Consider the following 14,305-nt stretch of genomic DNA (forward strand, 5'->3'; position numbering starts at 1 on the left):
TTGCCTAGTGGTTAGTGCAGTGGACTTTGATCATGGGGAACTGAGTTCAATTCCCACTGCAGCTCCTTGTGACTCTGGGCAAGTCACTTAACCCCCCATTGCCCCTGATACAAAATAAGTACCTGAATATATGTAAACCGCTTTGAATGTAGTTGCAAAAAACCTCAGAAAGGCGGTATATCAAGTCCCATTTCCCTTTCCCTTGTGATTTAGATGCACTGCAGACAAAATGCATACGCATAGATAGAAGTCTGCAAAACATGTTTCAAATATACCTATTTGGACGTTTTGAGAAGAAATCCGTCCAAATGGTGCTTTATGACACTTTTTGGATGCTTTTCTCTTTCAAAAATCAGCCCCTAAGTCTTTCTTTCTGTCTCTCTCTTTAAATCTATTTCTTTGTGTGCACACTTTTGTTTAATTACTCAGTCACTTAGCTGTTTTTCTCTTCCCAGGACTGTCTTGTAGCATTGGGCGCCAGTTTCTCTATGCGACAATGAATCACCACAGATGATCATTCCAGGTAAGTTCGCGTCTTATCCCAATTCTTCTTTAATATTTCACTCTACTACTCTGACTTTAATAAATAAACAAGAAAATCTGTTTCCCTGGTGCGTGCGTTTCTTCTTTTTTAATGTATCCTTGTTTCTTTCACTTTTTGTGTATCTAACTACCCCATAAAACAAACAAATAATTAATTAAAGTACCCTGCTAAATCCACACACACACACACACACACACACACACACATATATATATATATATATGTATATACTGTATATATATATGTGGATTTAGCCTGATTTTATTCAGGCTTAGCACAGCAAGGGCACTCTGTTTTTTCATTTCAGTCTCACTCTCAATCTTTCTGTCCACCTTGCAGGACAGAATTAGACTCCTAACTTTTAAAGTCTCACTTTAATTTTCTCAGTCACATTCTCTTTCTCAAACTAATGTCAGAGCAGGGTTTTTTTTTTTTAAGCCATCATGACTAGTCTCTATCATACAGATCTGCATCAAATTTTCTCACATTCTCCACAGAGATCATGGAAATAAATGAAGTGTTTCATCTAAACCTTCTTTCAGCCATTTCATACAGACACCAGAGAGCAACCTAATTCCACATCTGCTCTCCCTTAATTAAATCTCTGCACTGACTCATTGTCCCTCAAACATCGGCACTTTCCACATGAATTCATAGAAATATTCCATGCCATCCACTTAATGTGGAAAGATACACTCACACATCCTCTCTCTCTTATATACCAACCCCAACTGTCAGGCAGTGGCAGTTTAGAATTTAGTGCTCATGACAGCCATTGGGCAGCATGAGCTACATACATATGCTGCACTTACACACAGCCCTGCACACACATCTCCAATCTGAAGTCACCTATACCCTCCTGTATCTTGCCAGGATCTCACTCCTGCAGCTATCCAGTATTTCTGTTTTCTACCTTTCTGCATACCGATTCTGGCACTGCTGTCCCCTGCATGGCTTGGCCTCAAACTGAACTAGCAACATGAGTTCCCTAGCAGCTTGAACGCATCCGCAGTCACCGACCTCTTAGTTTTGAGTCCTCAGGGTTCTTACAAAACCTTCAGGGGAGGATTCCTGGGCCTCTTCCCAACTTTGGTCTGCCTCCCGGGCCTTTTTTCTCTCTCCCAGGTCATCTCCCTCTCTAAGCCTAGAACCCTTTGCAATTACTAAAGGCATTCCTACTGAGGCTACTGTAGCATTCACATAGCTTGTCAACTTACCAGCCCTCTCCCTTTCCCCTAGAGGAATATGCTCTTAAGTGGAAAGTGGCTAAGCTGGTCCCATTTGAACCAAGGCACACTTTCACGAAACACTCAGCCAATGCCTATACAGTACCTGTCTTTCAATTTCTCCATATCGTTTTCTCTTTTCATAACAACAATGCCTCCACCTTTGTCAGCTGACTTAATTATTATGTGATTGTTAATAGGCAAGGACTGGATAACCCTATTCTCTTCTTTAAGTCTATACATCATACTCCAGAATAGATTTGGAAAAATCTTGACAGCTGAGAAAAGGGAGAGTGGAGACTGAGGGGCCCTTTTACTAAGCCACGTAAGCATCTACATGCGCCCAACGCATGCCAATGGAGATACCACATGGCTACCGCATGGCCCTTGTGGTAATTTCATTTTTGGCGTGCATCCGCTACTCGCGCCTGAAAAATATTTTTTATTTTCTGGCGCGCGTCAGCTATGCGCGCCAAGTGGCATTTGGCACATGTAGGTCATTACTGCCTGGTTACAGTGTGAGACTTTACCGCTAGGTCAATGGCTGGCGGTAAGGTCTCAGACCCAAAATAGATGCATGGCAATTTTCATTTTGCCACACGTCCATTTTCGTCAAAAATTTTAAAAAGGGCTTTTTTTACAGGTGTGCTGAAAAATGGATTGGCGCGCGCCCAAAACCTGCACCTACACTATCGCAAGCCATTTTTCAGTGCACCTTAGTAAACGGACCCTTGAGTCACTAACCTGGTCTGACCATGCAGCATTATGGACGGAAGTGACACAAAATCAGATTGGTCCTCACTGGGTTATTGGCAGCTGAATGAGTCTATATTAGAGTATGAGGACACTGTTTGAAAATTAATTCAAAGACAGAGAACTATTTTTAATTAAATGACAGAGAGGCAATGAATAGAGCAGGGCATGAAAATTTATATGAGAGGGTGATGATCTCAATCATTTCATATCAACACAAGCAGAGACAGTGGAATGAGGCTGATGTATAGCATCAATTCCAAGTTTTAGAACAAAAAACATAAATATTCTAGGAATTCCAAGGTCTGTAAAAAGCTGATCCAAGTTTGCCAATCTCACTGGGAACTGGAGGCTCATAATAGGACCTTTTAGCTCAAACTTTAAAAGCAGAGAAATAAGACCAGCAGGTTGCTGGTGAATAAATTAGAAGCTAGACAACTGCATTTTGGTACACATTTGTGTATTTTTCACACAGCTTTCATTGTTTTCTTTTTCAACTCATTTATTTTACTACCCCTTGTTTTTCGAGGATTCCTCTATGCTCACATAGATTGTTCCTATCCTTTTTTTTTTACTATCACTGCTGCATAAGCTCGTTTTCATTACGATTGCTGCTATATAAGCTCTTATTAGTTTGTTGTTTTTATCGTTTGTCATATTTTTACCAATGAAATTATATCTTTCTGTAACATATGGTGGTCATTGCAGACACTGCTGTATCCTGACACCTATTCAAGTTAGTATATTGATTCACGCTCATATGAACTATTCATATCATGTTTCTTATGTGTGTTCTTTAGCCTTTTTAGATTTTATATACATATATATATTTTAATGATTTGTATATTTTCATATTTTACCATTATTTATATAATTGTGATTTTTTAATTTTAACATGCTGTTTTATTGTCAATGCATTTTGTTTTTATTGATTGTTGTTATATTTTGCCAATTACAGAAAACATTAGACTCCTGAAGCAGGCGCCTGCAGCTCCGAAATGCAGGACTACGTCAGATCATATCTAGGGTATTTATTTTATGTTTTTGATTTGTTAATAAATATCCCTGAGTTGGAACGTCAGTGGTCGCCCCCTTTTTTTGTGTTTTTAAAGAACAAAAGAACAAGAAAATGTTCTACAATTTGAGTAAAGAAGAGAATAGGGCCATACAGTCCTTGTCTACTAACAATCACATAATACTTAAGGAGTCCTTTTACAAAGGTGTGCTGAAAAATGGCTTGCGGTAATGTAGGTGTGGGTTTTGGGTGCGCACCGATCCATTTTTTTAGCGTGCCTGTAAAAAAGGCCTCATTTTTTTTGCCAAAAATGGATGTGCAGCAAAATCAAAATTGTCACACATCTATTTAGGGTCTGAGACCTTACTGCCAGCCATAGACTTAGTGGTAAAGAATCTGGGTGGTAATGACCTATGCGCATCTAATGCCATTTGGTGTGTGTCCATTACGCGTGCCAGAAAATTATTTTTCATACGCGCTTAGCGGACATGCACCAAAATTGAAATTACAGCAAGGGCCACGTGGTAACCAGGCAGTAACTCCAATTTGGTGGAGGCATTGTTGTTGTGAAAAGAGAAAACTATATTGGAGAAATTGAAAGACAGGTAAATGACACATATTATTTACCTTTAAAAAGAGATCCTACAGAAGAATTGCTTAAAGAAATCACAATGGTGGTGGTGGAGACAGCTTTTCAGGCAGAATACATTAATGAGGAGAGAATGTTTCTCATCAATAAAACTCCTGTGACTCATACCATATATATCTTACCAAAAGTGCATAAATCAATGGAGAATCCCCATGGAAGACCATCATTTCTGGAAACGGTTTGGTATTAGAACCTTTGTCTGTCTTTGTGGACCAGTTTTTAAGACCACATGAACCATTCTTTTTGAGCAACACAAAGAAGAGTTTACGGAGCTTTTAACCAAAGGTCTTTTTTAAGACCATCCTGATGTTTGCAATATTGCTTTTATATATTTTTTTATTTATAAATTTTAATTAATTACAAAGATACAACAATCTTTGAAAGAAAATACCAAGATCCAGAAAAGAATATATTCTGAAAAGAATAACAATAAGAAATAATTAATTACTTGGTTAATTAATCCACAATTGAGAGAGGAATCCATGAATAAATCCAAAGGAAGTTGGATAGAAAAAAATATTACAAAAAAAGATATAGGTAGTTTCCCCTTATAATCTTAATCAGCTAAACATATGTTTCTCCTCACGTGCTACCCTGAGAAGTCAAAGAACTGCACAGTTGGAGAGGTTCAAAAAACACATATTTCTTATCTTTAAAGAGAAGAATACATTTACATGAAAATTGTAACTGGAAGCGAACATTTAGTAATAATGTCTCTTGTTTCATCTCTAAGAATTTTTTCCTCCTTTGTTGAGTCCATTTAGATATATCAGGAAAAATAGACACTTTTCCTCCTAAGAATTCAGGTTGAATTTTTTGAAAATATAGTCTCAATAGGGCTTCTTTGTCTTGTAAGAATACAAAAGAGACCAGAAGTGTGGCTCTAGTTTTAATTTCTTCCTTTGACTGTTCCAAAAACGTGTCCAATATATCCACAGATGTTTCCTGTTGCTCTTGATCATCTTGTCAAAGGAGTAATCATTTAATTAAATACATAAAGAAGTTGTAAAGGGGGATTGGTGCTGACTCAAGAAATCACTTCTTCACATCCACTAAGAAAGAAGGGCCCCAAGTCCCAAAAGATCATGCAGAAAAGAAAGTTGTTTTGTTCTTGCAGTAGAACATGCAAATAGAAAGCGCTATCAATCCAGCCACCAGTTCTATTCCAAAATCCGTGAGTTATACAGAATCTCTCCAAATGTGTGAGAGGGATCTAGTTTCTAGCAGAACCTCGTAACATCTTCATTTTATGTATATGTTACCCTTACAAGAGAGGGCTCTAGACAGACAGAACATACAACAAAGACACAATTCATAGCAACACAGGAAATGATGGTAGGAAAAGGACCAGTGTGCCCAGTTATTCCGTCTGCATTGCTCAGGTATATCCCAGCTGCCAGCTACAGAATACAAGACAAGATTTAATCTACATAGACATCACATGAAGAAAGCCGGTGCCAGTCAGGTTCCCACCCCTGTGGGCCAACACTTTACAAGGCCGAAACACTGTACCAGTGATTTCATAGTAAGAATCCTGAAAGGTAACTTTAAAACAATACAGGAACGTAAGACCTTTGAAGTCAGAATGATTGAATATTTTGACACCCAACAGACAGGACTTAACAAGGACCTGGGTTTTCTAGCCCATTATAAACCATAAAGTTGTATTTCTCTGTTTATCACCCTCCTCTCACCTACCCACACTCATCCTGTTAGACTATCAATGAAAAGCTTTGATGTCCCCATGCATACCTCCTACCCATCCCCACCCTCCCACCCTGTCAGACTGTCAAAGTAATGCTTGGATGTTTCACTTATATATACTATCTGCTACCACATTTGCTTATTTCTGATCTGATAAAGAAGGGCAACCTTCGAAAACTAATCAAGAAATGTATTAGGTTATGTCCAATAAAAAGGTATCATCTTATTTTCTTTTCCATGTTTTATTATGTTTGATTTCTATTGATAACCTTTAAAAGTGGACTAACACGGCTACCACACCTCTCCACTTAAGGGGGAAAAATGAGAAGTTCAGTTTTAGTCATGTTTAGCTTCAGATGGCGAAGAGACATCCAAGCAGCAATGTCAGACAAGCAGGATGAAATTTTGTCCTGGATTAAGGATGAGATTTCAAGGGTGGAGATGTAGATTTGAGAATCGTCTGCATAAAGATGGTACTGAAAGCCATGGGATGAAATCAGGGTACCAAGGGAAGAGGTATAGATGGAGAAGAGGAAGGGTCCAAGGACAGAACCCTGAGGCACACCAACTGTAAGAGGGATGAAAGTTGAAGAGGAACCGCCAGAGTGAACACTGAAAGTGCGAAGTGAGAGATAGGAAGAGAACCAGGAAAGAACAGGACCCTGGAATCCAATCGAGGATAGCGTATCTAGGAGTATGGTGTGGTCAACAGTGTCGAAAGCAGCAGATAGGTCAAGAAGAGCAGTTTCAGTAGAGTGACGAGGGCGGAAACCAGATTGGAGTGGGTCAAGAATAGGTTGAGAAGAAAGAAAGTCAAGACAATGGCGGTGAACGACGCGTTCAAGTAATTTGGAGAGAGAAGGGAGATGGGACGATAGCTGGAGGGACAGGTAGGGTCAAGTGAGGGTTTTTTAAGGAGTGGAGTGACAACAGCATGTTTGAAGGCCATAGGAACAGTTGCAGTGGAGAGTGAAAGATTAAGGATGTGACGGATGATAGGAATGATAGTAGGAGAGATAGTGTTAAGTAGATAAGTGGGGATGGGATCAGAGGAACAGGCAGTACATTTAGAGGAGGAAAGAAGAAGGGCAGTTTCCTCAGTAGAAACTTCAGAGAAGGAGGAAAAAGAGGGAGAGGAAGGAGAGTAGGGGGTGTGAACTAAAGAAGAGAGATGTAGGGAGGGTTTGGATGAAAATTCAAGGTTGATCTTATGGATTTTATCGTAGAAGTGCTCAGCTAGGGTCTGAGGAGAAGGAGAAGGGGGAATTGGGGACGGAGGCACATTGAGAAGAGAGTTCAGAGTGGCGAAGAGAAGTCGAGGGTTAGCACCAAAGGAATTTGTCAATTGGGTGAAGTAATCCTGTTTGGCCCGTGAAAATGCAGACTGGAAGGAGTTAAGCATGAATTTGAAATGAATGAAGTCTGCAAGGGTGAGGGATTTAAGCCAAGAACGTTCAGCAGAGCGGGCACAGGAACGAAGGTAGCGGATTTTAGAGGTCAGCCAAGGCTGGGGTTTGGTACACCTAGTAGGACGGGGCATGGAAGGGGCAAGAGTGTTCAGAGCAGAGGAGAGGATGGTATTATAGGAAGAAAAGATTTCATTGACAGATTTAGATAGAGTGATGGAAGGGAAAAGGTTAGAGACACAGGAGGACAGAGTAAGGGGGTCAATAGCTTGAAGATTCCTAGATGTGGGGGTTGAGATTGGGTGGGACTGAGGAGGAGGGTGCTTAAGTGTGAAGGTTAATAGGTGATGGTCAGAAAGGGGGAGAACTGAGGAACAGAAGTTGGAGGGAAAACAGTTAGAAGAGAGGATAAGGTCAAGGCAGTGACCATTTTGGTGGGTGGGTGCAGAGGAGCACAGTTGAAAATTGAATGAGGAAGTTAAGGCAAGGAATTGGGAAACATAAGAGTCAGAGGAATTATCAGTATGGATGTTAAAGTCACCAAGGATGATGGAAGGGGATGTAGGATTGTGGAAGAAGGAAAGTCAGGCGTCAAAGTCAGTGAGAAAGGATGAAAGAGACTTATCAGGGGGTTGATAAATGACTGCCAGTCGGAGAGGCAGAGGAGTGAAAAGGCGGATGAAGTGGACTTCAAAAGACAAAAAGCAGTGAGACTGGGGTGGAAGAAGAGGTTGGAATTTGCAGGAGGGAGAGAGTAGCAATCCAACGCCACCACCACGGCCGGCAGGGCGAGGGGTGTGAGAGAAAAAATAACCACCATGGCAAAGGGCCGCAACAGAAGTAGAGTAATCAGGGGAGAGCCAAGTTTCAGTTAAGGCAAGTAGATGGAGGGAACGAGAAATGAAGAGTTCGTGAATGTAGGGAAGTTTATTGCAGATGGCGCGGGCATTCCATAGGGCGCAAGAGAAGGGTAAGGAGTAAGGGGGAAGTAGAGGAATAGAGATGAGATTTGAGATGTCACGATGTGGTCTGCATAAGTAGGAAGAAGGCAGAAGGGGAGGACCAGGATTGGGATTGATGTCACCAGCTGAGAGTAAGAGAAGGAGTAAAAGAGAGCGGAGGAGAGTAGGAGAGTTATGGCCATGAAGGCGTCGAAGGCGTGAGGTACTCAGGTACAATGGGGAAGATACAATGGAGGGAAGAAAGAGATGAAGATTAAAAGCTGAGAAGGAGGAAGGGGGTAAAAGAGAAGGTGAGGTGATGAAATCAATAGATGGGCAGTGAATTCCTGTAATGGACAGTGGTAGGAGGTGAGGTAAAAGATTAGGAAGGGACAGGACCAGGAAGAGAATGTGTATAGGGGCCATAAGTAAAGTCTGAAGTACTTTCAGGTGCTAGGTAGGAACGGTAGTTGAACTATCAGGTACTAAGTAGAAACAGCAATTGAAACATCAAGTCAATAGCTGATGGAAGGAAGGATGGAGTCAAGGCTGAAGACAAGCAGGACTGGAACTAGCTGGAGTAGAAGGACCGAAGGCTAGAAGGATGGAGTCAAGGTTGAAGACAAGCAGGACTGGAACAGGCTGGTACAGTAGAACCGAAGGCTGGAACAGAAGGACCGTAGTCTGGAGCAGATGAGGCTGAAAACTGGTTATCACAGCTGAAAATGCCCAGTTAGTGCTAAATATAAAGCCGGCAATACTGAGGGCGTTCCAGGGTCATGAGAGGTTAAAGCCCGATATTCAGAACTTAACTAGCCAGGCTTAGTGGCCAAATAAGGCCACATAAAAAAGCAAGCCTATCTTTGCTCACTAAGCCATGGCATGTTAAGTCTGAATACCAACTTAACTGGTCATGCATTAGCTGGTATTGAAAAACCCAGATAGTCAATGTCAGTTACTGGAAATGGCCCGAGATTAAATATCCGGGTTGAATGCAGGGAGTGGGCAGTCAAAGCGCTGCCTGCTTCTGGCTGAATATTGGGCAGATGGTCTTTATCTGTCTTCATTTTTCTATGTTTATCTGCCATATTTAGACTGCTAACCAGATAACAAATTGGATAAAGTTAGGACATTAAAAAGGCTATCCTAATTTTATCCAATTATCCCATCAGCAGTCTAAATATGGCCACTAAACGGATAGTACCTTTGGATCAGTGCTGAAAGTGGATATTTAGTGCTAGCTAGAATCCAGTTACCAGTGCTGAATATCAGGTTTATTTTAACACTGGTTTCTGGCATTTTGCCTAAACATTGACTGTCATAGTTCAACATTGGCTGGCAAATTCAAGTATTGTTTGTAACTAGGCCCTAAGCTGTTTTAGGTAGCTAGCATAAAATTAAACAGGCAGGGAAGAGACTATTCCAACATGTTGAGTGCCTTCTCATAATCTTTGCCGTCCAAAGCTAGTAGCAAGGCCTAAAATGGCTGGTCAACCTAAAAGCTAATAAGACCAGCTTAGGTCAGTGGAACAAAATTAGCAAAAGGCTATCGTAAATAGTCAAATCCTTTCTGCCTGACAGAATACTAAGTAACCATACTGGGACATGGTCTCCTAAGGCAGCCACTGCTAAAACAGAAAACCACTACAGCTGCACTGCAGGCTGTCTCCCAAGTGCTCTAATTGGGTTTCTTTTGGAGCATTAATGAAGGATTCTCAAGGGGATCTCGGCACACTTCTAAGCTTTCTTCTTCTTTTCCACTGGAATACATGAGAATATGATGCAATGTAGTTGGCCCAGATTAAAATTTGGACCAACCAGATAGCAATTACAATCGTAAAACCACTAGATCTACCAGAAAGCAGTGGGGTAACCTGCACCGTGTGGCAATTATAGCCCTAAGCAATGGGGTACAGGGGAAGAGAGTGGGTGTTGATAGATACATAAAAATTTGGGAATTTTTATGTATCTTTCAAAGAGGACAAATCGCTACTGGACTGCAATATAAGTGGCATAATACAATACAATAGGACTGATTAGATGAACCATTTTTGGTCTTTTTCTGCCATCAAGTATTATGTTACTAGACTGTGCTTAAGTCTGCATACTAACTGGTTTGTTTATACATTGACTCTCTGAATTACTCTGCTTTGTCTAGTTTTAGCCAATTTTTTTTTAACTTGCAAAGATTTTTATTTCTTATTTGAAAGTTATAACAACCAGTAAACATAGTATATACTCATTTATCCAGCATTACACCAGCCCGGAGTGCCAAAACCTCCCAGCATGACAGGAAAGTCACATCAAATTCAACCTTTCCTCTGTTAATACCAAGACCTAGTGGTCAAACTCACCATAACAAAGAAGACATCCAAAATTGAAAACACCCACCTCTGGACCAGATACATTATACACCCCAAAGAACCAACTACTTGAAATTCTTATTTGTATTCAAATTAACCCAAACAATAGGGCTAAACTGGTGTTGCACTAACTAAGCAAAGAATCAGATAATCGGAAGAAACACCATTGGGTCAATATTCAAAGCGATTTAAGCAGGCAGGAGAGGCTCCTCCCCGTTTAAATTGATTGTGCCTACCCAGCTACCAATATTAAGCGGCATTTAACTGGACAGTACTGCTTAATATCAGCACTCACTGGTCATGTCTCAAATGGGCAGATTGGGGGCATTACAGGGGGCAGAGCAGGGAAGGAGCCAGGAATTATGCAGGTGCCAGAAACATTCAGTCCCAGCACTTGCATAGCTAACTGGGGAATGTAGGACTGCATAAAAACAATCCTAACTTTGCCTGGTTAGCTATGCAGGTACCAGCTGACACATGGTTTGATGTCTTCCCACCACCCAGCAAGATCCAATTGCCCCTCCCACCCCAGCAAGTAAACACTCCCTCTTCCCAGCCCCCAACAAATAAAGACCCCTCTGCCATCCCCCAGTCAAAATAGGCTCTCCTGGGCCTACCTGAACTCCCTGGTGGTTCATTGGGGTGATAGTAGCAGAAGTGAACCTGCCCCTAGTGGCTCTATGGTCGCCGCGCTCTCTAGTGGTAGTCTCGCAGTAATACAGCTAGTACTACAAAACTACTACTAGAGGTAGTAGCGGCAATTTTTACCATGGAGCAGCTAGGGGAAGGAGCACATAGTGTTCACTCCTGCCTCAGTTGCCCTACTGGATCACCAGGGAGTTAAGGTAGGTCTAGGGGAGACTATTCTGACTGGGGGTGGTTGGGAGGGGTTATTTACTTGTTAGGTGGTGTGAAAGGGCATCTTTAGTTGTCAGAGCAGTGGGTGGTGGGTATTTAATTGTCAGAAAGATGGGGGGGGGGGGGGGGGGACATGGACACTGGACTTGTGCGAGCCCCAGCTGGTATTCAGCCTGGACCCACATAACTGCTGTGGTTTGACACACTCTGGTCAGCTGCCAGTATTGGATGCCGGTGCCTGGGCATGGCTCAGGCCTGAATATCAAGGCCTGATTCTGCCCATGGCAGTCAGCATTTCGAAAACTATTTGATCAGCTGAATATTGACTGGCATATATATAATGTATAGGTCATCATTATGGGAGGGAGTGGGGGGAGAGAGATCAAAAGCATTGGAATACATAGCTCAATATGAAGTCTAGGGTCCTTTGATGTAATTTCTCTTCAATATATTTTAATCAGGGTTGCCATATTTAGCACCACTTCTCTCTGTCTCTCAGGACAGCTACAAATCTCTCTCCATCCACAATTTTTCTTGCTTTCAAAAGCAATTCCCTAACTGAAGGGGGATTGGGTTGTGACCACACCTTGAATATTATGTGCAACTCTGGTCATCACAACTCAAAACAGACATATTACTAATATGAGTTAGAAAAGGTTCAGAGAAATGTGACCAAAATGATAAAAGGGGATGGGAAGATTCCCTATGAGGAAAGGCTAAAGAGGTTAGAGGTCTTTAGCTTCGACAAGAGATGGCTGAAAGGAGATATGATAGATATCTCTAAAATACTGAGTGGCATGGAATGGGTAGACATAAATTGCTTGTTAACTCTTTCTAAAAGTACAAGGACTAAGGGGGTTATCACCACTGAAGAGGCACACAATGAAGCTATAAAGCAGTGCATTTAAAACAAATTGGAGAAAATATTGTTCTGGAATTTGTTGCCAGAGGATGTGATAAAAGCAGTTAGTCAAAGCAGCAACCAACAGGTCAGGGTAAAGACACCCCTACGTGTATACCAACAATCAAAAAGACAAGGAGTAGGGTTGGACCAAGAAATCTTGAAAATCTACAATTTCTGATTTTATTACGTTTTCGTCCTCACATTGATTCTTATTATGTTTATTTGCCATGTAAGTTCATTCATTTTTTCACATTATAATATTTTTCATCACATTTACATATTATTGTTGCTATTATTATTAATATTATTATTGATTATTTATTTATTATTACAATTACCATCGTTATTATATTTATCATTTTTATGTTTTTACTTTTGTATGAATTGTAGGTTTTCTTGTTTTTAACATTGTTTTTTATGCATTTATGTTATATGTAGTATCTAACCCCTGAGACAGATGGTAGAACTGTTGAAACACGGTCTCATGTCGGGTCACATACATATTTGGTGCTAATAAAGTTACTTCAATCAACCTTCAGCTGTCAAGATTTCTTGGTCCACTCCTGCTCCTTGTCTTTGACTGTAAAAGCAGTTAGAGCAGAATGGTTTAAAAAAGGGTTGGACAAGTTCCTAATAAACCATAAACCATTATTAAAATGGACTTGGGAAAATCCACTGCTTATTCCTGGAATAAGCAGCATGAAATCTGTTGTACTCTGTCTGGATCCTGCCAGGTCTTTGTGACTTGGATTGGCCAGTGCTGGAAACAGGATACTGGGCAGTCCCAGTATGGCAACGTTTATGATGTACTTATGTAGGTTCCTTCCATGGAGCAGAAATGGATAGTTGTGCCATCAGAAATAAGTAGCTAAGTAGGTTATTCCTACTGCTGCCAGAGCTAGAATAAGGTTGCCAACTGGATTCAGATTCACCCGACAGGGTTGATCCAATCCTGGGTTTACCCAATGGCATGTAGGGACTTGTAGTCTTGCTTTTATTAGGGAATGTAATAGAGAAATCAGAACCACACATTCCTGTGTGCAATGTGATAAATACAGAACTGAATCAGCCCTGTTGGGTGAATCTGGATCCAGTTGCCAACCCTAAGCTAGAATGAAAATGCAGCACACACAAGTCATAGCTACTGGGGATTTAAAACTCATGTGAAATCCTTGTTAGATCCTGTAATAAATTATTATAAAGTAATAAAATGTCCTTGTAAACACCTTTTCTCTCATGCAGGCAGCTCTTGAGGGGTAATCTTACATTACAGGTAAGCACCAGCATGCTCAGGTGTGTAGAAGATACAGCATGTGTTTTCCTGATTTAAAATTTTAGGAATGAATGTAATTTCCTACTTACCCTGCTTAAATCACACAGCTGGAGGCTGGAAGAGATAAGAGAGAGCAGAAGAAGGTGGAATAGAATGGTGACGGTGTCCATGGAGAGACCTTGAAGTAGTAAATGCAGTCTCCTGGTGTCTCAGACTTTGTCTATGCTGCTGGCACCTGCTGTGAGAGCAAAGTGTGAAAACCACAAGGTTCACAGACAAGAATTAAACAAAACTGTGAAAATGATTGGAAAGTAGAAAATAATATCACTACAATGGTTATTGTTCATGCCCATCCTCCAGTCCTCAAGGTGAGAGGCTCTGTATCTCTGCACCCAACCCATGAATCCTCCAGTCCTAGAAGTAACAGGCTGTGTATCTCTGTTCCCATCCCCTGAGGCCTCCAGTCTTAGAAGTAAAAGGTTCTGTATCCTGGCATCTATCCCCTGAATCCTCCAGTCCTAGAAGTAACAGGCTCCATATCCCTGAGCCCTCCATTCCTAGAGATGACAGGCTCTGTATTGCCTTCACTCCTAGAAGTGAAAGGTTCTGTAATCCTGCATCCAACCCCTAAATTCTTCAATCCTAGAGGTAACAGACTTTGTGTACATG

The 14,305-nt window shown here is 41.1% G+C and overlaps 1 protein-coding gene across 2 annotated transcripts in view; it reads right to left on the minus strand.

Annotated features, from left to right (window-relative positions):
• The window catches only part of LOC115480387 (cathepsin W-like), a 72,300-nt gene extending 58,465 nt beyond the window's left edge, over positions 1-13,835 (minus strand). For both annotated transcript variants that reach the window (XM_030219041.1, XM_030219040.1), the window contains exon 1: positions 13,726-13,835. In XM_030219041.1, coding sequence (XP_030074901.1) covers positions 13,726-13,806 — 81 coding nt within the window. In that variant the 5' untranslated portion in view covers positions 13,807-13,835. The remainder of the gene's footprint in view (positions 1-13,725) is intronic.
• Between the last annotated feature and the right edge of the window lie 470 nt (positions 13,836-14,305).

Source organism: Microcaecilia unicolor, chromosome 11 (assembly GCF_901765095.1).
Source record: "Microcaecilia unicolor chromosome 11, aMicUni1.1, whole genome shotgun sequence".
Lineage (NCBI taxonomy): Eukaryota > Metazoa > Chordata > Amphibia > Gymnophiona > Siphonopidae > Microcaecilia > Microcaecilia unicolor.